Below are 27,686 nucleotides of genomic sequence, written 5' to 3'. Positions count from 1 at the left end.
TTCTTATTATTATCAATGTTAAACAATTATCCTTCTTAATATTTTTGTGGAAACTGTGATACATGTTTTTTTTTTTTTTAGGATTCAGCATTTATTTGAAATAATAGTTTTTTAAAACAACGTGAAAGCCTTTACTGTCATTTTTTGATCAATTTAATGCATAAATAAGGATTTCTTTCTTGCCAAAAAGGTTTGAAAGGTAGTGTATTTTGATATGAATTTTGATTGTGTATTTTTATGTTTTGATGTATTTTGATTGAATGCACTTGTCTGCTCATGTCTGATTGCATGTCTATAATACAAAATATCAAAATATTGGGTAACTATTGTGACCATTTTTTTTCTCCCTATAGGCCCCTCTAAGCTTTTATTCAACCAGTCCTCCTGGGTGGATGTCACAATCAAGAGTGTTACAACTATGGAGCCCACCACTACATTCTTTGCCACAGAAACCACCAGAGGCCAGACTTCTGAGGCCAGTCCCTCTCACACATCACAGGCCACCTCTGATGATGACCTGTCTCTTACCGATGCCCCTTCTATGTTTTCCACAAGCATGGCACCACCAAAGACAAGCTTCCCCACAACAAAAGTTCCAGATTTTGATATTAGTGATTTTGGCACTGAGAAGGCTGATGATGAAGCAAAAGTTCGTGGAGATGTGGTCCGTGACGAGCTTACTACTGCAGCTCCCACAGCCACAGAAGAACTAATGGAGGAACCAGAGGATAAGAGCATCATTGAAGTGAGGACCGTTCTACCTGATATTTTACTTTCAGGCTCACTAAGCACAAAACCAATGTTCGCAGTCGGGAAAACAGAGGAATCTATTCTGGTTGATATGACATCAGACAGAGTTTTAGAACCAGAGTCCTCTGTAGTAACGTTAGTAAACACTGTAGAATCTGGACACACAACTGAATCGTCCTCACTTAGCGAATCCATCACTCAAAGTGATCATGATAAATTCCCAACCCAGATTCCGACTCGCTCAGCTAGTGAGACCAGTAAAGGTAAAGACGAAGCTGAATCACTTGCTTCCACACAGTCATCCTTCTCATTGGCAACAGAGGCCACTTTTCTTGAGAGTGCTAAGTCTACTGTTTTCTCTGAGTATGAAGATGAGACTGGGGTTGGGGTTGTTATGGCGGACCCTCCACCTCTGTCTACACAGAGATCCACAAGCTCAGAACCTGAACCATCAGAGACCTCCAGTGGAGTTACTGTCACTGATTCTACAGTTACACCCACTGTTTTTATGCAAAGCTCACAACCTGGAGAAACATCTACTGGAACCTCCAAATCTACACAAAAAGCATCTCAAACATTCACCAGCTATTCAGAAAGCGAAACTGCTGAATTGATTGACCGTGTGACAAAGTCACCAGGTTTAACTACACCTAGTTCAGCCACAGTTGCTTCTGGAGCAGAGATAACAACACCTTCACTTACTGACCAAGAAACATCACAGATGAACATCACAGAAGAAGCTGCTTCAGGCCCTTCAAAGGCACCCAAGGAGACACTCACAGAGGCCATGCACACCTCCACTGATTCTAAAGACCTAGGTATGATATCTTTGTTTTTCTTTTTCTGAAGTTTTCACATGCTTTCTGAAAGTGGCTTGAAATAGTCCGTCTTATTAATCACTTTTAATAAAGAGATGTGCAAGGCATTGACTGCAACATCATATTTTAAAAATGCAATTATTCCCAGAACTATCATAATATAAATGAAACATGAAAATAATAGTAGGCCTATATGTTCTCATCCTCAGATTTTCATTTATTATCATTTGTTCTTTGTGTGAATGGCCCTTAACAATGCTGTCCAGGGTCTAAAAAAGTGTGGCTCTATACATTGAAAATGTTTATAGAGAGGTATTTAGCAGTACCTAATTCTGTCAAGCCCTGAGAACTTGGCACTTCCTTGGCACTATCAAAACTCTTTTTGTTTTATCCCTGTCTGAAAATTCTCTCACTTCTTCGAAAACAGAACTGTTGGCCGTATTTGCAGGATTTTACACAGCGTATTGACATCCTGTTAGATTTTGGATGGATACCATAGTGCCACACAGCAAATATTTAGTCCTGTGTTCTTTATATTGTATTCAGGAGTACTTGAAGACTTCAGATGCACAAACATCTAAGTCCATCTGACATTTTTCATTTCTATTATCTTTTTTTTTTTGGCAGGCTCCTATGTTTAGGTTTAGTAATTTCACTTTAATGGCAATGAAAGGTTGTTAGTCAGTAATTGAAATGCCTTATTTTCAATACTGACACTTTAGTCAATTTATTGATATTTATCAATTTTTATTGTCTTTAAGTCCATGCGTGGGTTTTTTTTTTGTGTGCAAAAACCTCTAAGTCCACCTCTTTGGACAAGATATAATAAACAGCTGCAAAATTACTTCTGCCACGTCCGTATAGTATTCAGGTCCAAGAGCTCACAGGGGACCCAGGTTCGAATGTGACCCGCGGTCATTTCCCAATCCCATCCTATCTCTCTCCAGTCACTCTTCACTGTCCTTTCTGAATAAAGGTAAAAGGGTTAAAAATATGGTAAAAAAATAAATAAAAATAATTCACACAGTATAACCATTACAACACAAAATGACAGCACACTTTATTAGATAACAACAACAAACAGAAGACAAATAGAAGGCTTTATATACACACCACTATGCTAAAAAAAAATAATAAAAAAAAATAATATAATGTATATTTAAAATATAATAACCTATATACAATATTAAATATATTTAAAAATAAATAAAAAATAATAAATAAATAACTATAAAATTTTACTCTTAAGTTGTGCATTAAGAAATGCATTAAGTCAGTAAACATTAAACTGATAATAGTCAAATCTAAACAATCCATTGTCAAAAAATGTACATTTCTAGCATAAACTTCTAAATTTTTACAAATCTTTTTTGGTTAAAAATGTCTTTAAACAGGATAAAAACTTGCATCTCGATAATTGAAAGCCGGTTTATACACACACCGTAATTTATCTTGAAATCATATGATTCGATTCGCGTCTTCTGATTGGTTCTGTGAACTTGGAGGCTTTTGCTGACAAAGGGAAGTAGTGTTTAGCAGTTTCTGCCAACGAACCTGTATTTCTGAATGGGCTGAGGCTGCGATTTAGCGGGTTTGAAGGGAAAGTATATGATGAACGTATATTATGTGCGGAGAGCATTCGCTCAATATCATCATCTCATTTTTGACAGAGGTGGCATTTAGCGGCTTTTGCATCGGAAGTCTTCACTTTAATCATACAGGGGAACTGATTTTTGACGCTGTGATTCTGTGAGAAAAAAAAAAATGCTTTCATGATGATTCAAACTAGTCCACGTTGTGTTCCATAGGACTTAGCATAGAAAAAGGAAATCAAAAAACAAATATGTGTTTAAGTTTAACAAACAAAAACATGCATATTTATAAGTACACACACATATTCATGCTGGGATGAATTTACGATTGACTGTTTGCTTCCATTTGACTTGTTTTCAGTACATATAACATTTAGTTTAGAGAGCTGTTTTTTTAGGAGATGCCTTAGCAAATCTGTTCTCTCAGTGATTTCTGTCAGTGACTGCAGGCTTGGCAGAATGAGGCTTTGGACCCTTACCAGCGGAAACATAGAGTTCTGTTAGTGCACTGATGTCTGGACACTACAACATGGCTGATGTCATCTCTACAGCAGAGTCTCATCTGTATAGAGACGGCTGAGTAAGTGGTAGGGAAGAGAATGTGAGAATAGCATTTTTCTGTTGGCCTACTTGTTTGCTTGTAAGAAATAAGCATAAGACCAAAGGACAGCAAGGGTGTAATAATAATATATTACACATTTTTTGTCAAAATATTATGACACAAAGATTAAACTAATGAGTCCAGGACATTACCCAGGATGCTTAGGCCAGTGAGGTAATGATTTAGGTACAAAAGCACATTTGTGCCTGCCTTCAGCCCTATGCACTGCTCCCTTTTTTGAGCATGCTCCAGCTTGTTTTAACAGACGCATTAAAATGATGCTGGGAACTTTGGGTTTGACCATTCCCCTGTGTCTGAATGTTGGGCAATAGGCAAACGAATGACAATGAGAGGAGGTTTTTTTTTTCTTTCTGTATTCAGTCTGTCCAGACTCCTATTGGGTTAACCAGGTGTCTCCAGATATTAACCTCTGTCCCTGCAGGTGTTCCCAACATCAGCTACTAATCTGGAAACTAAACAAAAGTTTGGCTTGTGGGAAATATTGGTCCTTTTCCAACCTTCAAATATTGTGTGGGATGTTTAACTGATATGACCAACTTTCCTGTAAGATGAAATGGTAGATATTTAGGCTTTAGTTTGTGGCAGCCGGTCATGTTTACTAAGTCAAGAAGGAAACGGATGTCTGTCTTTCTCTGGGCTCTGATGACACAGTCACAACAAGGACGTTTTGTGGAAAGGATCAGTTGTTGTGGGGTCTGTTAGTGTGGATGCAATGAAAAGCCCAATTGTGTTGTTGGTTGTAAGGATCCAGTATAACTTAGGCAGTTTACTCAAAACATTTGCCATTTCTTTTTGGCTTTATTGGGCCAAGAATTTTAATATGGCATAAATACACAGCCTCTACTATTAAATCCTGTGAGATTATAATGTGCCTATACATTGAAAAAGGGGGGTGTTTAAATTCAATGAGCCACTCCAGGCAGTCCAATTCCACCAAATCTCCCTCTGGGATGGACATTGGTACTGGCTCACACACCTGGTCAGCCATGTCGGATATTTTCATAATAATAGATTATTTTTATAATGCAATGATAATCGATATAGCCTTTATCATTGTGCAGAATACTATAAAATAATATATTTTCTGTCAGATTTTTTGATCCGACGCCAAATCAGATCACAGAAGGTTATTTATAACACCCGACTTTGCGTTATAAAGTAAGTTTGGAGCAAAAACATGGTTTTAATCTCATAAATTGTCATACATTGATGGTGTGCTAAGCTAACATGCTAGCGAGCCCTAAGATGCACCTGCCTCATACACTTTTAATAAAAATGGTTCTAAACAGTACCAAATTAGGGTTCTTCGGCTTGTAACAATAGCAGAACTCTTATTTGGTGCTAAATAGAACCCTTTTTATAAGGTTCCATAAATAATCATGCTTTGAATGTGCTATATAGAAACTTAATGGTGTTATAAATAACCTTTTCAACAATATTTATTTTCATTACTATTAGTATATTATCTTCATATTATTAACATTAATATTATTAATATTTTTTTTTATAAATTATTTATTAATATTGTTTTTTAGCCCTCTATCTGTCTGGTCTTAAATCTTGTTTTCTCTATTTGGGTTTTACGTTTTAAAAAAACAGCATGTTCTTGTTTATGTACTTTTGTTTTTTATTGACATGGCAGATTGTACCAAAAATGACAGTTCTCTAATAACAGTAGTTAGCTGAATACATTAATAAATAACAATTGACATTTAACACGATATGTGACCCTGGACCACAAAACCAGTCACATGGGTGATTTTTTTTGTATATAAAATATCTAAAAGCTGAATAAATAGGCTTTCCATTGATGTATGGTTTGCTAGGATAGGACAATATTTGGCCGAGATACAACTATTTGAAAATCTGGAATCTGAGGGTGCAAAAAAATCTAATTATGTGTGTATTCTGAGTGGCAGTTTAACTCTGCAGATGATGAGGTTATGGTACGGGACAGCATCTGAAAAATACAATTGAGTTTAGAGTTACATTGTGTCTCTTTCATTTGATTATGTAAAAACAATTATGTTCATGAAGGCCAAAATAAGCAAAAATGGACAGAATGATCCTTTTACTATGTTAAAAGGAAAAAGTCATTTAAAGTCATGGTATAGCTTTAATCTTATTTTGTGACTGGGTATGTTTAGGCATAAAGTCATAATAAAAAAAAATCAAACAATATGGATCATAAATTCCATATCTCTGTTACTTGTGGAGAAGAGAAGATGAGTATCCTTAACTGAACAGAGCTGCTCACACTACATGTTCTGTTAAACTAAAAGAGAAAAAGACATGATTGTTAGGAAATGATTGTTACAATTTTGAAAGTTATAATTTATAGACATTTTAATAAATAAATAATTTACCTGTTGAGAGTATGTTGACAGTCTGTGTAGTATCTGTAGTTGTATAGCTGAGCTCCAGAAAATCAGTAATGAAGAGGCTTTGACAGTTACTGTACAGATTCTAAACTCTACCCTAATATCTAACACAAAAAAACATTTCAGCATATAAAGGGTTCTTCAGGACAATACGGTACTAAATAGAACTGTTACTACATGTAAAGAACCATTAAAGAACCATATTTTTTTTTAGTGTAGCTGTTATTTTTATGAATAATTTTGAATAGGAATGCTCACTGAAATGTTTATTTTTTAAAGAAGGGCATTTGATTCAAATGTGAAGTGAGAACATTGATCAAAGAAATTAGGATTGAAACGTTAGTAATTATAATGAAGACAAAAGAAAATAATAATTAGAACCATAACCAGGCCAGAGAGGTGTGAATGTGTGCAGGAAAGACTGAGACTGAATAGGGCTCGTTTGCACCACAAAACAATTGAGACAATACACTGAATTGATGCTTATAAAATGACAATAAACATCAGTTAGCATTTTAGAGTCTTCTCAAAAAAATAAAAATAAAATAAAAATCACATAAGATTATCTTTATAAACATTTAATAAAACTAAAAGTTTTATAGACTTATCATCTTCAGATTTAAAATATAACATGGCCAGACGTGGCTTTAGCTGCAATGCATTTCTAGATTAATACAATGCCCATTTTATTCTCATTAATATATTTCATAAAAATAAATTTCTAAAAACTTTACAAAACTTTGAAGCTATTTATAACTATTTTTTCATTATGACAATAATTAATTCTGACTTTACAAAAAAAGTGTATGCTTTCAAATGAGACCATACTTGTGCTTTTGAATTTAATGAATTTAATCCCATGTTTCTTTGATCCCCCATTTTTTTTCAACAGTTAATCAAAACCTGATGCCTTTTGGAGAACAACATCCTCACATTCCCCAGTTGGAACAATTTCCCGAGATACCTGCTGATCTTCTTCCTGTTGATCAGGAGACTGTTGTGGCAAGTGGGGATTTCTTGTCCTCTCTAGCCATTTCCATGACCCCAACAGTCAGCTTCATAAACGGCAAGCTTGAGGTGACACTTCATCCTAAAGATGTGGCAGAAGAAGTTAGAGGAGATCAGTTTGGAAGTGATTCCCTTAGAATAAACAACTTAAGTGAACAAAAGGAAACAGCATTTGAATTTGATAGTTCATTAGTGGAGGCTGGCAGAACACCACATGAATCATTGGTGTCAGGATCTTCAATGGTGTCCCCCTTGTTTTCCACAACCCTTGATCCAGACATTGATTTTGGTCTACGAGGAATAGTAGTAGAATCCACTCCGCCATCACCTCCCAAAACAATTAGTGAAGAGGAGATTCTCATATCTGAAGGAACTGTCATTCCAAGCATATCAACCACCATAATTGAAAAACAACCTTCTGTAAAAGATGTACACCCAATAGGATCGACAGATATTCCTTTGGATCTTGATGACTCTACTAAGTCATCTATATCTCGTTCAGTGCACAGTACTAGCTCTATAACAGAAAACAAAGCCAAAGATACAGCTGCTATAACACAGGTCATGGGAATGACAACTCATAAAGATGATTTGTCTAAAACGACAACACCCACAGTTATTTCTGCCCTAGAGTCTACTTCTGAACATATGGACCATTTGGATACAGATGAAGCAGACATACGTGTTCAGACACCTGAAGTGTTCACTTTGACACTGCCAACTCAAGTACATAGTACAACAACAAGTCAACTGGGCATAATATTTACACTTAGACCATCATCGAGTGAGACTGTTAAAATGCAGAAAGAGGCAGCTTCACAATCCATGATACCATCAACAAAGAATTTAGGGATGACCACAGCAAAAGATGAGCTTTCACCATCACATTTTTCTAAAGTTTTACAGTCTTCAGAGTCTGAAGCTTCAGTAGATGAGACATCTTATATGTTTAACACCACAACGATAAGTTCAGAATTATATACAATGACCAAATCAGACCAAGAGCTCAACAAAACCACAAAAACAATCTCAGCATCCAGCTTAACAGATGCTGAGACTAGAAGAGATCAGACAACAGAGGTACATGGTAGAGAACCTGTTTCCTCTCCTGACTCTACTTCATCAAACACAGTACATACATTGAGTACTAGGGCATCAACAGGACGAATGGTCACAAGTCAAGATATTACATCACATACAGCAACAACCACAGCGACCGTGATGGAGGACAAAGAGCTGTCAGCAAAACCATCTGTGCCCACCATCATTAATGTTTCAGAGACACTTTCCTCTGCTCAGACTGAACATTTAGACAAGACATTATCTGAAAGCTCTCTCACAATGACCTCAGAGATGACAACTGCTAAAGATTTGCTGTCCCCAAGTATTTTTTCAAGCTTGCCATCAACAGAGTCTGAAGCATCAGGAGATGACACCTCTGATATGTTTAGCAAAGATTTCACAACAACTAGTTCATCATACATAACAAGCAAATCAGACCTAGAACTCACCAAAACAACAGGAAAAATCTCAGTGTCCAGCTCATCCGATGCTGTGGCTACAGGATATCAGACAACTGAGACACATAGTAGAGAACCTGTTTCCACTCTTGACTCTACATCATCAAGCACAGTACACACATTTACATCACTGAGTACTGAACACTCAACGGGACAAACATTCACAAGTCAAGATGTTACTTCACATACAGCAGCAACCACAGTGACTGTTATGGAGGACAAAGAGCTGTCAGCAAAACCATCTGAGTCCACCGTCATTGATGTCTCAGAGACTCTTTCCTCCTCTGCTCAGGCTGAACATTTAGAAAAGATATTATCTGAAAGTACAGTCAGAATGACCCCAGAGATGACAACTGCCAAAGGTTTGCTGTCACCATCAAGTTATTTTTCAAGCTTGCCATCAACAGAGTCTGAAGCATCAGGAGATGACACCTCTGAAATGTTTAGCAAGGATTTGTCAACCAGTTCCTCACTTCATACTACAACAAAATCAGACGAAGATCTCACTAAAACGCCATCTGACAGAACAGAAACAATCACAGTGTCCACCTCATCAGATACTTTAGTTACACAAGATCAGACAACTGAGACACATAGTCGAGAACCTGTTTCCTCTCTTGACTCTACATCATCAAGCACAGTACACATATTAACATCACTGAGTACTGAGCACTCAACGGGACAAACATTCACAAGCCAAGATGTTACTTCACATACAGCAGCAACCACAGTGACTGTTATGGAGGACAAAGAGCTGTCAGCAAAACCATCTGAGTCCACCATCATTGATGCCTCAGAGACTCTTTTCTCCTCTGCTCAGACTGAACATTTAGACAAGACATTATCTGAAAGTACAGTTACAATGACCTCTGAGATGACAACTGCCAAAGGTTTGCTGTCACCGTCAAGTTTTTTTTCAAGCTTGCCATCAACAGAGTCTGAAGCATCAGGAGATGACACCTCTGATATGTTTAGCAAAGATTTCACAACAACTAGTTCATCATACATAACAAGCAAATCAGACCTAGAACTCACCAAAACAACAGGAAAAATCTCAGTGTCCAGCTCATCCGATGCTGTGGCTACAGGATATCAGACAACTGAGACACATAGTAGAGAACCTGTTTCCACTCTTGACTCTACATCATCAAGCACAGTACACACATTTACATCACTGAGTACTGATCACTCAAGGGGAGAAACATTCACAAGTCAAGATGTTACTTCACATACAGCAGCAACCACAGTGACTGTTATGGAGGACAAAGAGCTGTCAGCAAAACCATCTGAGTCCACCGTCATTGATGTCTCAGAGACTCTTTCCTCCTCTGCTCAGGCTGAACATTTAGAAAAGATATTATCTGAAAGTACAGTCAGAATGACCCCAGAGATGACAACTACCAAAGGTTTGCTGTCACCATCAAGTTATTTTTCAAGCTTGCCATCAACAGAGTCTGAAGCATCAGGAGATGACACCTCTGAAATGTTTAGCAAGGATTTGTCAACCAGTTCCTCACTTCATACTACAACAAAATCAGACGAAGATCTCACTAAAACGCCATCTGACAGAACAGAAACAATCACAGTGTCCACCTCATCAGATACTTTAGTTACACAAGATCAGACGACTGAGACACATAGTAGAGAACCTGTTTCCTCTCTTGACTCTACATCATCAAGCACAGTACACATATTAACATCACTGAGTAGTGATCACTCAACGGGACAAACATTCACAAGCCAAGATGTTACTTCACATACAGCAGCAACCACAGTGACTGTTATGGAGGACAAAGAGCTGTCAGCAAAACCATCTGAGTCCACCATCATTGATGCCTCAGAGACTCTTTTCTCCTCTGCTCAGACTGAACATTTAGACAAGACATTATCTGAAAGTACAGTCACAATGACCTCAGAGATGACAACTGCCAAAGGTTTGCTGTCACCGTCAAGTTTTTTTTCAAGCTTGCCATCAACAGAGTCTGAAGCATCAGGAGATGACACCTCTGAAATGTTTAGCAAGGATTTGTCAACCAGTTCCTCACTTCATACTACAACAAAATCAGACGAAGATCTCACTAAAACGCCATCTGACAGAACAGAAACAATCACAGTGTCCACCTCATCAGATACTTTAGTTACACAAGATCAGACAACTGAGACACATAGTAGAGAACCTGTTTCCTCTCTTGACTCTACATCATCAAGCACAGTACACATATTAACATCACTGAGTAGTGATCACTCAACGGGACAAACATTCACAAGCCAAGATGTTACTTCACATACAGCAGCAACCACAGTGACTGTTATGGAGGACAAAGAGCTGTCAGCAAAACCATCTGAGTCCACCGTCATTGATGTCTCAGAGACTCTTTTCTCCACTGCTCAGACTGAACATTTAGAAAAGATATTATCTGAAAGTACAGTCAGAATGACCCCAGAGATGACAACTGCCAAAGGTTTGCTGTCACCATCAAGTTATTTTTCAAGCTTGCCATCAACAGAGTCTGAAGCATCAGGAGATGACACCTCTGAAATGTTTAGCAAGGATTTGTCAACCAGTTCCTCACTTCATACTACAACAAAATCAGACGAAGATCTCACTAAAACGCCGTCTGACAGAACAGAAACAATCTCAGTGTCCACCTCATCAGATACTTTAGTTACACAAGATCAGACAACTGAGACACATAGTAGAGAACCTGTTTCCTCTCTTGACTCTACATCATCAAGCACAGTACACACATTAACATCACTGAGTACTGAGCACTCAACGGGACAAACATTCACAAGCCAAGATGTTACTTCACATACAGCAGCAACCACAGTGACTGTTATGGAGGACAAAGAGCTGTCAGCAAAACCATCTGAGTCCACCGTCATTGATGTCTCAGAGACACTTTCCTCTGCTCAGCCTGAACATTTAGACAAGATATTATCTGAAAGTACAGTCACAATGACCCCAGAGATGACAACTGCCAAAGGTTTGCTGTCGCCAAGTTTTTTTTCAAGCTTGCCATCAACAGAGTCTGAAGCATCAGGAGATGACACCTCTGAAATGTTTAGCAAGGATTTGTCAACCAGTTCCTCACTTCATACTACAACAAAATCAGACGAAGATCTCACTAAAACGCCATCTGACAGAACAGAAACAATCACAGTGTCCACCTCATCAGATACTTTAGTTACACAAGATCAGACAACTGAGACACATAGTAGAGAACCTGTTTCCTCTCTTGACTCTACATCATCAAGCACAGTACACATATTAACATCACTGAGTAGTGATCACTCAACGGGACAAACATTCACAAGCCAAGATGTTACTTCACATACAGCAGCAACCACAGTGACTGTTATGGAGGACAAAGAGCTGTCAGCAAAACCATCTGAGTCCACCATCATTGATGCCTCAGAGACTCTTTTCTCCTCTGCTCAGACTGAACATTTAGACAAGATATTATCTGAAAGTACAGTCACAATGACCTCAGAGATGACAACTGCCAAAGGTTTGCTGTCACCATCAAGTTATTTTTCAAGCTTGCCATCAACAGAGTCTGAAGCATCAGGAGATGACACCTCTGAAATGTTTAGCAAGGATTTGTCAACCAGTTCCTCACTTCATACTACAACAAAATCAGATGAAGATCTCACTAAAATGCGGTCTGACAGAACAGAAACAATGTCAGTGTCCACCTCATCAGATACTTTAGTTACACAAGATCAGACAACTGAGACACATAGTAGAGAACCTGTTTCCTCTCTTGACTCTACATCATCAAGCACAGTACACATATTAACATCACTGAGTAGTGATCACTCAACGGGACAAACATTCACAAGCCAAGATGTTACTTCACATACAGCAGCAACCACAGTGACTGTTATGGAGGACAAAGAGCTGTCAGAAAAACCATCTGAGTCCACCATCATTGATGTCTCAGAGACTCTTTTCTCCACTGCTCAGACTGAACATTTAGAAAAGATATTATCTGAAAGTACAGTCAGAATGACCCCAGAGATGACAACTGCCAAAGGTTTGCTGTCACCATCAAGTTATTTTTCAAGCTTGCCATCAACAGAGTCTGAAGCATCAGGAGATGACACCTCTGAAATGTTTAGCAAGGATTTGTCAACCAGTTCCTCACTTCATACTACAACAAAATCAGACGAAGATCTCACTAAAACGCCGTCTGACAGAACAGAAACAATCTCAGTGTCCACCTCATCAGATACTTTAGTTACACAAGATCAGACAACTGAGACACATAGTAGAGAACCTGTTTCCTCTCTTGACTCTACATCATCAAGCACAGTACACACATTAACATCACTGAGTACTGAGCACTCAACGGGACAAACATTCACAAGCCAAGATGTTACTTCACATACAGCAGCAACCACAGTGACTCTTATGGAGGACAAAGAGCTGTCAGCAAAACCATCTGAGTCCACCATCATTGATGCCTCAGAGACTCTTTTCTCCTCTGCTCAGACTGAACATTTAGACAAGATATTATCTGAAAGTACAGTCAGAATGACCCCAGAGATGACAACTGCCAAAGGTTTGCTGTCACCATCAAGTTATTTTTCAAGCTTGCCATCAACAGAGTCTGAAGCATCAGGAGATGACACCTCTGAAATGTTTAGCAAGGATTTGTCAACCAGTTCCTCACTTCATACTACAACCAAATCAGACGAAGATCTCACTAAAACGCTGTCTGACAGAACAGAAACAATCTCAGTGTCCACCTCATCAGATACTTTAGTTACACAAGATCAGACAACTGAGACACATAGTAGAGAACCTGTTTCCTCTCTTGACTCTACATCATCAAGCACAGTACACACATTAACATCACTGAGTACTGAGCACTCAATGGGACAAACATTCACAAGTCAAGATGTTACTTCACATACAGCAGCAACCACAGTGACTGTTATGGAGGACAAAGAGCTGTCAGCAAAACCATCTGAGTCCACCGTCATTGATGTCTCAGAGACACTTTCCTCTGCTCAGCCTGAACATTTAGACAAGATATTATCTGAAAGTACAGTCACAATGACCCCAGAGATGACAACTGCCAAAGGTTTGCTGTCGCCAAGTTTTTTTTCAAGCTTGCCATCAACAGAGTCTGAAGCATCAGGAGATGACACCTCTGAAATGTTTAGCAAGGATTTGTCAACCAGTTCCTCACTTCATACTACAACAAAATCAGACGAAGATCTCACTAAAACGCCATCTGACAGAACAGAAACAATCACAGTGTCCACCTCATCAGATACTTTAGTTACACAAGATCAGACAACTGAGACACATAGTAGAGAACCTGTTTCCTCTCTTGACTCTACATCATCAAGCACAGTACACATATTAACATCACTGAGTAGTGATCACTCAACGGGACAAACATTCACAAGCCAAGATGTTACTTCACATACAGCAGCAACCACAGTGACTGTTATGGAGGACAAAGAGCTGTCAGCAAAACCATCTGAGTCCACCATCATTGATGCCTCAGAGACTCTTTTCTCCTCTGCTCAGACTGAACATTTAGACAAGATATTATCTGAAAGTACAGTCAGAATGACCCCAGAGATGACAACTGCCAAAGGTTTGCTGTCACCATCAAGTTATTTTTCAAGCTTGCCATCAACAGAGTCTGAAGCATCAGGAGATGACACCTCTGAAATGTTTAGCAAGGATTTGTCAACCAGTTCCTCACTTCATACTACAACCAAATCAGACGAAGATCTCACTAAAACGCTGTCTGACAGAACAGAAACAATCTCAGTGTCCACCTCATCAGATACTTTAGTTACACAAGATCAGACAACTGAGACACATAGTAGAGAACCTGTTTCCTCTCTTGACTCTACATCATCAAGCACAGTACACACATTAACATCACTGAGTACTGAGCACTCAATGGGACAAACATTCACAAGTCAAGATGTTACTTCACATACAGCAGCAACCACAGTGACTGTTATGGAGGACAAAGAGCTGTCAGCAAAACCATCTGAGTCCACCGTCATTGATGTCTCAGAGACACTTTCCTCTGCTCAGCCTGAACATTTAGACAAGATATTATCTGAAAGTACAGTCACAATGACCCCAGAGATGACAACTGCCAAAGGTTTGCTGTCGCCAAGTTTTTTTTCAAGCTTGCCATCAACAGAGTCTGAAGCATCAGGAGATGACACCTCTGAAATGTTTAGCAAGGATTTGTCAACCAGTTCCTCACTTCATACTACAACAAAATCAGACGAAGATCTCACTAAAACGCCATCTGACAGAACAGAAACAATCACAGTGTCCACCTCATCAGATACTTTAGTTACACAAGATCAGACAACTGAGACACATAGTAGAGAACCTGTTTCCTCTCTTGACTCTACATCATCAAGCACAGTACACATATTAACATCACTGAGTAGTGATCACTCAACGGGACAAACATTCACAAGCCAAGATGTTACTTCACATACAGCAGCAACCACAGTGACTGTTATGGAGGACAAAGAGCTGTCAGCAAAACCATCTGAGTCCACCATCATTGATGCCTCAGAGACTCTTTTCTCCTCTGCTCAGACTGAACATTTAGACAAGACATTATCTGAAAGTACAGTTACAATGACCTCTGAGATGACAACTGCCAAAGGTTTGCTGTCACCGTCAAGTTTTTTTTCAAGCTTGCCATCAACAGAGTCTGAAGCATCAGGAGATGACACCTCTGAAATGTTTAGCAAGGATTTGTCAACCAGTTCCTCACTTCATACTACAACAAAATCAGACGAAGATCTCACTAAAACGCCGTCTGACAGAACAGAAACAATCTCAGTGTCCACCTCATCAGATACTTTAGTTACACAAGATCAGACGACTGAGACACATAGTAGAGAACCTGTTTCCTCTCTTGACTCTACATCATCAAGCACAGTACACATATTAACATCACTGAGTACTGAGCACTCAACGGGACAAACATTCACAAGCCAAGATGTTACTTCACATACAGCAGCAACCACAGTGACTCTTATGGAGGACAAAGAGCTGTCAGCAAAACCATCTGAGTCCACCATCATTGATGCCTCAGAGACTCTTTTCTCCTCTGCTCAGACTGAACATTTAGACAAGATATTATCTGAAAGTACAGTCAGAATGACCCCAGAGATGACAACTGCCAAAGGTTTGCTGTCACCATCAAGTTATTTTTCAAGCTTGCCATCAACAGAGTCTGAAGCATCAGGAGATGACACCTCTGAAATGTTTAGCAAGGATTTGTCAACCAGTTCCTCACTTCATACTACAACCAAATCAGACGAAGATCTCACTAAAACGCCATCTGGCAGAACAGAAACAATCACAGTGTTCTCCTCATCAGATACTTTAGTTACACAAGATCAGACAACTGAGACACATAGTAGAGAACCTGTTTCCTCTCTTGACTCTACATCATCAAGCACAGTACACATATTAAAATCACTGAGTACTGAACACTCAACGGGACAAACATTCACAAGCCAAGATGTTACTTCACATACAGCAGCAACCACAGTGACTGTTATGGAGGACAAAGAGCTGTCAGCAAAACCATCTGAGTCCACCGTCATTGATGTCTCAGAGACTCTTTCCTCCTCTGCTCAGGCTGAACATTTAGACAAGATATTATCTGAAAGTACAGTCAGAATGACCCCAGAGATGACAACTGCCAAAGGTTTGCTGTCACCATCAAGTTATTTTTCAAGCTTGCCATCAACAGAGTCTGAAGCATCAGGAGATGACACCTCTGAAATGTTTAGCAAGGATTTGTCAACCAGTTCCTCACTTCATACTACAACAAAATCAGACGAAGATCTCACTAAAACGCCGTCTGACAGAACAGAAACAATCTCAGTGTCCACCTCATCAGATACTTTAGTTACACAAGATCAGACAACTGAGACACATAGTAGAGAACCTGTTTCCTCTCTTGACTCTACATCATCAAGCACAGTACACATATTAACATCACTGAGTACTGATCACTCAATGGGACAAACATTCACAAGCCAAGATGTTACTTCACATACAGCAGCAACCACAGTGACTTTTATGGAGGACAAAGAGCTGTCAGCAAAACCATCTGAGTCCACCATCATTGATGTCTCAGAGACTCTTTTCTCCTCTGCTCAGACTGAACATTTAGACAAGATATTATCTGAAAGTACAGTCAGAATGACCCCAGAGATGACAACTGCCAAAGGTTTGCTGTCACCATCAAGTTATTTTTCAAGCTTGCCATCAAAAGAGTCTGAAGCATCAGGAGATGACACCTCTGAAATGTTTAGCAAGGATTTGTCAACCAGTACCTCACTTCATACTACAACAAAATCAGACGAAGATCTCACTAAAGAGCCGTCTGACAGAACAGACACAATCACAGTGTCCACCTCATCAGATACTTTAGTTACACAAGATCAGACAACTGAGACACATAGTAGAGAACCTGTTTCCACTCTTGACTCTACATCATCAAGCACAGTACACACATTAACATCACTGAGTACTGATCACTCAATGGGACAAACATTCACAAGCCAAGATGTTACTTCACATACAGCAGCAACCACAGTGACTGTTATGGAGGACAAAGAACTGTCAACAAAACCATCTGAGTCCACCATCATTAATGTTTCAGAGACTCTTTCCTCCTCTGCTCAGACTGAACGTTTAGACAAGACATTATCTGAAAGTACAGTCACAATGACCTCAGAGATGACAACTGCTAAAGGTTTGCTGTCACCGTCAAGTTTTTTTTCAAGCTTGCCATCAACAGAGTCTGAAGCATCAGGAGATGACACCTCTGAAATGTTTAGCAAGGATTTGTCAACCAGTTCCTCACTTCATACTACAACAAAATCAGACGAAGATCTCACTAAAACGCTGTCTGACAGAACAGAAACATTCTCAGTGTCCACCTCATCAGATACTTTAGTTACACAAGATCAGACAACTGAGACACATAGTAGAGAACCTGTTTCCTCTCTTGACTCTACATCATCAAGCACAGAACACATATTAACATCACTGAGTACTGAGCACTCAACGGGACAAACATTCACAAGCCAAGATGTTACTTCACATACAGCAGCAACCACAGTGACTGTTATGGAGGACAAAGAGCTGTCAGCAAAACCATCTGAGTCCACCATCATTGATGCCTCAGAGACTCTTTTCTCCTCTGCTCAGACTGAACATTTAGACAAGATTTTATCTGAAAGTACAGTCAGAATGACCCCAGAGATGACAACTGCCAAAGGTTTGCTGTCACCATCAAGTTATTTTTCAAGCTTGCCATCAACAGAGTCTGAAGCATCAGGAGATGACACCTCTGAAATGTTTAGCAAGGATTTGTCAACCAGTTCCTCACTTCATACTACAACAAAATCAGACGAAGATCTCACTAAAACACCATCTGACAGAACAGAAACAATCACAGTGTCCACCTCATCAGATACTTTAGTTACACAAGATCAGACAACTGAGACACATAGTAGAGAACCTCTTTCCACTCTTGACTCTACATCATCAAGCACAGTACACACATTAACATCACTGAGTACTGATCACTCAATGGGACAAACATTCACAAGCCAAGATGTTACTTCACATACAGCAGCAACCACAGTGACTGTTATGGAGGACAAAGCGCTGTCAGCAAAACCATCTGAGTCCACCATCATTGATGTCTCAGAGACTCTTTTCTCCTCTGCTCAGGCTGAACATTTAGACAAGATATTATCTGAAAGTACAGTCAGAATGACCCCAGAGATTACAACTGCCAAAGGTTTGCTGTCACCATCAAGTTATTTTTCAAGCTTGCCATCAACAGAGTCTGAAGCATCAGGAGATGACACCTCTGAAATGTTTAGCAAGGATTTGTCAACCAGTTCCTCACTTCATACTACAACAAAATCAGACGAAGATCTCACTAAAACGCCATCTGACAGAACAGAAACAATCACAGTGTCCACCTCATCAGATACTTTAGTTACACAAGATCAGACAACTGAGACACATAGTAGAGAACCTGTTTCCACTCTTGACTCTACATCATCAAGCACAGTACACATATTAACATCACTGAGTACTGAGCACTCAACGGGACAAACATTCACAAGCCAAGATGTTACTTCACATACAGCAGCAACCACAGTGACTCTTATGGAGGACAAAGAGCTGTCAGCAAAACCATCTGAGTCCACCGTCATTGATGTCTCAGAGACACTTTCCTCTGCTCAGCCTGAACATTTAGACAAGATATTATCTGAAAGTACAGTCATAATGACCCCAGAGAGGACAACTGCCAAAGGTTTGCTGTCACCGTCAAGTTTTTTTTCAAGCTTGCCATCAACAGAGTCTGAAGCATCAGGAGATGACACCTCTGAAATGTTTAGCAAGGATTTGTCAACCAGTTCCTCACTTCATACTACAACAAAATCAGACGAAGATCTCACTAAAACACCATCTGACAGAACAGAAACAATCACAGTGTCCACCTCATCAGATACTTTAGTTACACAAGATCAGACAACTGAGACACATAGTAGAGAACCTCTTTCCACTCTTGACTCTACATCATCAAGCACAGTACACACATTAACATCACTGAGTACTGATCACTCAATGGGACAAACATTCACAAGCCAAGATGTTACTTCACATACAGCAGCAACCACAGTGACTGTTATGGAGGACAAAGCGCTGTCAGCAAAACCATCTGAGTCCACCATCATTGATGTCTCAGAGACTCTTTTCTCCTCTGCTCAGGCTGAACATTTAGACAAGATATTATCTGAAAGTACAGTCAGAATGACCCCAGAGATTACAACTGCCAAAGGTTTGCTGTCACCATCAAGTTATTTTTCAAGCTTGCCATCAACAGAGTCTGAAGCATCAGGAGATGACACCTCTGAAATGTTTAGCAAGGATTTGTCAACCAGTTCCTCACTTCATACTACAACAAAATCAGACGAAGATCTCACTAAAACGCCATCTGACAGAACAGAAACAATCACAGTGTCCACCTCATCAGATACTTTAGTTACACAAGATCAGACAACTGAGACACATAGTAGAGAACCTGTTTCCACTCTTGACTCTACATCATCAAGCACAGTACACATATTAACATCACTGAGTACTGAGCACTCAACGGGACAAACATTCACAAGCCAAGATGTTACTTCACATACAGCAGCAACCACAGTGACTCTTATGGAGGACAAAGAGCTGTCAGCAAAACCATCTGAGTCCACCGTCATTGATGTCTCAGAGACACTTTCCTCTGCTCAGCCTGAACATTTAGACAAGATATTATCTGAAAGTACAGTCATAATGACCCCAGAGAGGACAACTGCCAAAGGTTTGCTGTCACCGTCAAGTTTTTTTTCAAGCTTGCCATCAACAGAGTCTGAAGCATCAGGAGATGACACCTCTGAAATGTTTAGCAAGGATTTGTCAACCAGTTCCTCACTTCATACTACAACAAAATCAGACGAAGATCTCACTAAAACACCATCTGACAGAACAGAAACAATCACAGTGTCCACCTCATCAGATACTTTAGTTACACAAGATCAGACAACTGAGACACATAGTAGAGAACCTGTTTCCTCTTTTGACTCTACATCATCAAGCACAGTACACATATTAACATCACTGAGTACTGATCACTCAACGGGACAAACATTCACAAGCCAAGATGTTACTTCACATACAGCAGCAACCACAGTGACTGTTATGGAGGACAAAGAGCTGTCAGCAAAACCATCTGAGTTCACCGTCATTGATGTCTCAGAGACTCTTTCCTCCTCTGCTCAGACTGAACATTTAGACAAGATATTATCTGAAAGTACAGTCAGAATGACCCCAGAGATGACAACTGCCAAAGGTTTGCTGTCACCATCAAGTTATTTTTCAAGCTTGCCATCAACAGAGTCTGAAGCATCAGGAGATGACACCTCTGAAATGTTTAGCAAGGATTTGTCAACCAGTTCCTCACTTCATACTACAACAAAATCAGACAAAGATCTCACTAAAACGCCATCTGACAGAACAGACACAATCACAGTGTCCACCTCATCAGATACTTTAGTTACACAAGATCAGACAACTGAGACACATAGTAGAGAACCTGTTTCCTTTCTTGACTCTACATCATCAAGCACAGTACACACATTAACATCACTGGGTACTGATCACTCAATGGGACAAACATTCACAAGCCAAGATGTTACTTCACATACAGCAGCAACCACAGTGACTGTTATGGAGGACAAAGAGCTGTCAGCAAAACCATCTGAGTCCACCATCATGGATGTTTCAGAGACACTTTCCTCTGCTCAGCCTGAACATTTAGACAAGATATTATCTGAAAGTGCTGTCACAATGAACTCAGAGATGACAACTGCTAAAGATTTGCTGTCGCCAAGTTTTTTTTCAAGCTTGCCATCAACAGAGCCTGAAGCATCAGGAGATGACACCTCTGATATGTTTAGCAAAGATTTCACAACAACTAGTTCATCGTACATATCAAGCAAATCAGACCAAGAACTCACCAAAACAACAGGAAAAATCTCAGTGTCCAGCTCATCAGATGCCGTGGCTACAGGATATCAGACAACTGAGACACATAGTAGAGAACCTGTTTCCACTCTTGACTCTACTGTAACTAGTACCATACATACATTTACATCATTGAACACTGGGGTCTCAACAGGAAGAACAGTCACAAGTCAAGATGTTACTTCACATACCGCTACAACCACAGTGACTATTATGGAGGACAAAGATTTGTCATCAAAACCATCTGTGTCCACCATCAATAATATTTCAGAGACTCTTTTCTCTTCTGCTCAGACTGAACATTTAGACAAGACATTATCTGAAAGTGCTGTCACAATGACCTCAGAGATGACAACTGCCAAAGATTTGCTTACACCATCCAATTTTTTTTCAAACTTGTCATCAACAGAGTCTGAAGCATCAGGAGATGACACCTCTGAAATGTTTAGCAAAGATTTCCCAACCAGTTTTGCAATTCATACTACAATAAAATTAGATGAAGATATCTCTAAAACACCATCTGACACAACAGAAAAAATGTCAGTGTCCACCTCATCAGATATTTTAGTTACACAAGATCAGAAAACTGAGGCATATAGTAGAGAACCTGTTTCCTCTCCTGACTCTACTGTAACTAGCATAGAACATACATTTACATTGAGCACTGGGGTCTCAACCAGACGAACAGTCACAAGTCAAGATATCACATCACAAAAGGCAACAGCGACTGTGTTGGAGGACAAAAAGCTGTCAGCAAAACCATCCGAATCCACCGTCACTGATGCTTCAGAGAGTCTGTTCTCCGATGTTCAGACTGGACATTTTGTACAAAGTACAATGCTACCAAAGAGGACAACATCCAAAGATTTTCTGTCACTGTCAAGTTTAGCTTCCATTTTGCTATCTTCAGAGTATGATGGTTCAGGAGATGACACCTCTCATACGTTTGGTAAAGAGTTCACAACAAGCTCATCGTTTCATATTACAATTAAATCAGATGATGAAATCAGCAGCAATACAGCTTCTGTAAAAATGCAAACAGAGCAAGCTGCCACACCAACCCTTTCCACAATACCTTCTGTTGACATGACAAATGCAAGCTCAGTGTGGACTTTAACTCATGCAGAGATCCCAAAAATTCAGCCAACAGAGAGACATCAAACAGAATCCCTCTCCACATTTCCCTCTACCATCTCAGAGAAAACAGTTCAACAAGAGGTTTCAAGTGATGAAGACAGGATTACACCGACAACAAAATCATATGATCATTATATTGTAGCCACTGATGAGGCAGAAATTCATGAGACTGACCAAACATCAGAACCAGTGAGGTATGAAAGTTCTTCACGTTCCACATCATCCACAACAGAATTGTTTTCTAGCACAGTCCAAACAGTGGTTACAGACTCATCTTCTGAACAAGGCAGTGGAGACCTTTCTGAAAATGAAGTGGTTGAAGATGGTGGCTCTGGTGAAATATTGTCTGCTGTTGTAGAATCAATTCCTCCCCAAGTTACACCATCAGAGGACAAGACAACTGTTGTTGGTTTTGAGTCAATTTCTGATTTTGGAGTGCAGCCATCAGAAAATATAACTGAAAGTATAGATGTTAAAACAACTGTGAGTGGAGAAGCTAGATCAGTCACAAGTCAAGAGGTCATGACATCTCAAAAAGAGATTGTCTCCTTAGCAACTGAATATGAATCAAGTTACACAACAACACAGCCTGTTAGTATAAGATTCACAGAGTATGTTATTGCCACCCAGACAGCCCCATTGTCTTCCAGACCTTCTCATACTATTACAGAATTAACACAGTTGACTAGTCACACCACAGAATCAATTCATACTGCAATTGGATCAAGTAAACCTAGCCACTCTTCAGTAGCAACAGTTGAATCTGGCCACACTGTACCTCCAGCTATCCAAACAACACCTGGTTATTTTAAGCACAGCCAAACATCAACAGTCACTGAAAGTTACGAAGCAACTTCAGCTCCTCTCAAGACAAGAACAATGATTACCCCATCTTCTAGCAAAAGCGTTAGCAAGCACACAACAATCTCATCTGTAGATTCAGAGGATGACACAACAGATGATGAAGGATCAGGGGAGTCCCCTGTCATACATGTTTCATCAGCAGCCATCAAAATGCAGACTGGTTCCCCTACAGTTCTTATAACCAACACTGGCTTTACAGAACTTGACAGGGACATCACTATAACACAAAGTTTGAGCTCCATTACATCTACCTTTGAAGACAGAGAGGGGTCTGGTATTATTGAAGATGACCAGGAAACCACTCACCAAGAGGGTTCTGGTGAGGAGGACAGAGTGAGTCCAACAGTTGAAATCTATGATAATTATACTGTGGCCACAGATAAGGTTGAAATCAGTGAGGCTAACCGCACATCAGAGCCAGTGAATTTTTCTGGTTCCTCCCATTCCACATCCTTTACAACTGAATCAACATTACTGTCTAGCACAGTCCAAACAGCAGTGAAATCCTCATCTACTGAAAGTATTGAAATCACAGCTGAAAGTGAAGTTGATGAAGATACTCGCTCTGGTGGTGAAATATCCCAAGCAGCTCTTGAGACACAAACACAGAGAACTGAAGCTGCACCTGTTGCAGTGGTGTCAAGCACATCTGAAGCTTCATCAGTTTCAGAGACACAAAAGAGTTCCTTACACCCAAGTACTCCAGAAATCAACTTCAATGGGTTTTCATTATTAACCACAGAATATGACAAGGAATTTTCCTCACCTGAAGATCCTACTGATGAGATATCTAAAACAGCAACAACTAAGTCATATGAGGACCTAACTGTAATAACTGATGAGGCAGAAGTTTATGAAACTGAGGATAAAGCAGGAATCTCAAGTGCTGCATCTTTCACTGGCAGTACAGACTTCATACATCAGTCAACTTTATCCCAATTTCCCTCATCCCTGAGCTCCACCCTGTCAACTGCAAAATTTACAACTTCACTTTCAGAGGATGGCAGTGGGGAAGACTCAACAGAGGGGGATGGAGGAGAAGATAATGGATCAGGTGATGACACAACTCCTGTGACATCGTCACCTTTGCTCTCAAAAATTAAAGAAACAACCATTAGCATTACATCCTTTAGCTCAGTCAGAGGTGGACAATACAGTACATACAAAGTTGTTTCACACAGAACCACAACACCTCAAATGCAGAGTGTGTTCTCAAGCTCAAATGCTGAAGGTTTCACTCTGGTCTCAGAGACAGCACAGACAGAGAAGGAACCTTCTGGTGGTTCTGTCTCAGAGTCAACAGCCACTAGCTTTACTGCTCCTGAAACACATTCTGATGTGGTAACCAGACGCACTGTATTGCCTTCTTTAGTGACATATCAAGGTCCTGTGTCCACCCTTACTCCATCTGTCTTCTCTAAGGACAATGCTGATCACCAAGTCCCTCCAACAAGCCCAGTATTAATATTCACAGGGGAGGAGGAAGATGAAGATATGATGTTTTCAGCTGTAACAGAGAGTATGAGAGATCATAGCATCCAACCAGATGTTATCACTAAGGATGAAATTATCCTTGATGCAGATACTATGTCTGTTTTAGAGCTGTCTTCACCTTTTGCCCCTACAATTGTAACAGAAGAAGCAGGTGGAGCAACCCCAATTGTCATGATGCCACATCCCTCAAGCATTATGACAGAAGAACCAGAAGGATCTGGAATGGATGGCACTGAGTTATCTCAGTTACATGTGCCATTTGAAACCGCCACAGATGAGTTAATAGTTCAAAAAACAACATCAACCCCAGACATCCTGCAGAGCAGTTCAGCATATGTAGATGAGGAAACACAAACAACACAAACAGAAACTCCTGAGGCTACTGATGCTGATGTAAATGAACACACAATAGATCGTCAGACCTCCACAGAATCCAAACAGTTTACAATGGAGACACTGACTGACAACTTCTTGAGAGACACCGTGTCTACTAAAGATTATAATGTGAAAACATCCACGTTAACCCCCAAATCATCTCAAGTGTCCACAGACAGAGTCATAGACATAGTTTCAGCTGAAGAGCACCAATCTGAGGATGTTTTAAACATTCAGACCCTATCAACACAGGCTTCCAAGACCAGAAAGGAAACAATGTCACCAACAGCCCTAGAAAGAAAGACAACACCTCTACCCCTTCATACAATATCTTTAGAGGTGGAAGCTTCAAGTGAACTAACAGACCTATATGAACCAGTTCAAACAACTATGTCCAGTCACCATTTCACTTCATCCATTGCTGTTACAAGTAGTTCTCTATATGTTGATTCTGTGTCACCTGAAGAATCAATTTACTTTACTGGAAATGATGCAACATCTGCCTCATCAATTTCTGGTGTGGATGTTTTTACTCAACATTCAGATGAGATCACAGACTCTGAACAGTCAGTCTCTCCAGTATCAGATTTAAAAAGCATTGCATCCTTCCACACTGAATCAGATCAAACATCTGTCACAGATTCAGTAACAGTACTTATGGATTTAGAAAGTGTTAGCATGGCTGAACCTGCCAAGACCACTTCAAGTACACACACTGAAACAGCAGTTACAAATATTAATCATTTAACAGCTGACACAGAGGAAACATTAGACATCACAAATGTTGATTTCACAAATGACATTGTATCAAGTAGTCCCACTTCTGATAAGGTAATTCAGGGAAGTGAATTAACAAACACAGATATTACATCTGGTATTTCAGAAGAAACCACAGGTGCATTATTTTCTTTAACAGATGATGGCTCAGGTGATCAAACTATTGAAATGTTTACAGGACTGTCTGATTCAACAGACTCTCCTTTATCAGCTGCAGATGATTCAGTTTCAACATCTGTGGAGGCTGATATTGTGTTTGTGACCGCCTTGCCTGAAGCAATTACAGTAACTGATGAGGATCCATATCAGCAAGCTTTGTCTGAGATGACAGTGACACATAAGCCCGACACAGACACTATGACGGATGAAGATATGCCGTTGCCATCAACAACCATTTCCACACCTCGTATATCTGCATCAATAATTAACATGACTACGGACATAGTAACATTAGTGGGGTCTCCTTCATCTACATCCATACCAGGTCTGAGTGACAAAACAGAAACTCCACTTTTCTCTGAGGAAGAGAAAGACGATGTAATAGATTATGACACAAAAACTGAGCCTTACAAAGTTGAGTCCATACCAGATTTCATGAACAATACAGACATTGAGAATAAGACTGCCTTAGACATTAGCTCAGAAGATGTGACCAGCATTGGTGACATCACCAAACCTGTAGGGGTGAAGAGCTTCACCACCCCACAGCTTGATGTTGCGACTGATTTTGAGACCACATCACAGCCTAATTTTGAGACAAGCTTTGAGACCACCTCACAGCCTGATGTTGAGACTGGTTTTGAGTCCACTTCACAGTCTGAAGTTGAGACTAGATTTGAGACCATTTCACAATCAAAAATGTACATTGGCATTGAGATCTCTACAAAACCTGAGAATAGTGCAACAAATATTGATGGAAGCACACAAGCAGAAGTTTTGAATACAGAGACCATCTCTTATCTTGACATTGAAAAAAGCTTTGAGATAACCATGCAACCAGATATTGAGAGTGTCTCAAGAACTGAGAGTGATGCTTCACTCACCAGCTCACCAACCAGTGGAACAAGTGGTTCAGATAGAAGCATGTCTGGGGAGGTAAACACAGTTTCATCCAATAAGCATCTCATCACAACAAGACTTTTTGATGTCACAGATAAACCAAGTTCTGCTTCTTTAAGTGAAGAAAAATCATTGGAAGAAGAAAGAGCCATACAAGAGGAGCATACAACCCAACCCGAACAAAATGACACAGAATTCAGGACCACCACACAACCTCAATATGATGGTTCTGTAACTTCCAGTGGCTTGCAAAGCAGTTCAGAGGATGTTTCAGTTATCACAGATATCCCATCATCTCATGAGGTTCAGGCAGTGATTCTGTCCACTGCAACAACCTCACCTATACCTCTGACACCTGAGACTGATGTAAAGATTGTCAGTAAGGAAACTGCCTCAAGGAAACAAGAGGCAGCTGGTCAGATTGAGGAAGCTGTAACTCTTGCAACTGAGATTCCTATTCAAGAAACAAAAGATCAGATGTCATCATCAGTGCCTACAACTCCGAGTGAGACTGCAACACCATTTGCTTCTCATGAAGATGTTTCTGAGGTCACTTTGGTTGAAAGCTCACCCCCAAGGTCACAGAATGAAAGCGGTGCAGCAGACCTTGCATACACAATGATCGGGCAAACAGTAGATATTCCAGGTAGGATGTAAACACTGTTTTAAAAAG

General features: G+C 39.9%; 1 protein-coding gene across 1 annotated transcript in view; it reads left to right on the top strand.

Annotated features, from left to right (window-relative positions):
- The window catches only part of vcana (versican a), a gene marked incomplete at its 5' end in the record, with an annotated part of 42,326 nt that overhangs the window by 7,136 nt on the left and 7,504 nt on the right, over window positions 1–27,686 (top strand). The window contains 2 exons of the mRNA XM_079872340.1: window positions 354–1,568; window positions 7,056–27,659. Coding sequence (XP_079728466.1) covers window positions 354–1,568; window positions 7,056–27,659 — 21,819 coding nt within the window. The remainder of the gene's footprint in view (window positions 1–353; window positions 1,569–7,055; window positions 27,660–27,686) is intronic.

The sequence above is a fragment of the Squalius cephalus genome, assembly GCF_949319135.1.
Source record: "Squalius cephalus genome assembly, chromosome: 5".
NCBI lineage: Eukaryota > Metazoa > Chordata > Actinopteri > Cypriniformes > Leuciscidae > Squalius > Squalius cephalus.
The sequence above is the reverse complement of the archived record's forward strand: the minus strand, read 5'-3'. Positions and strand labels throughout refer to the sequence as shown.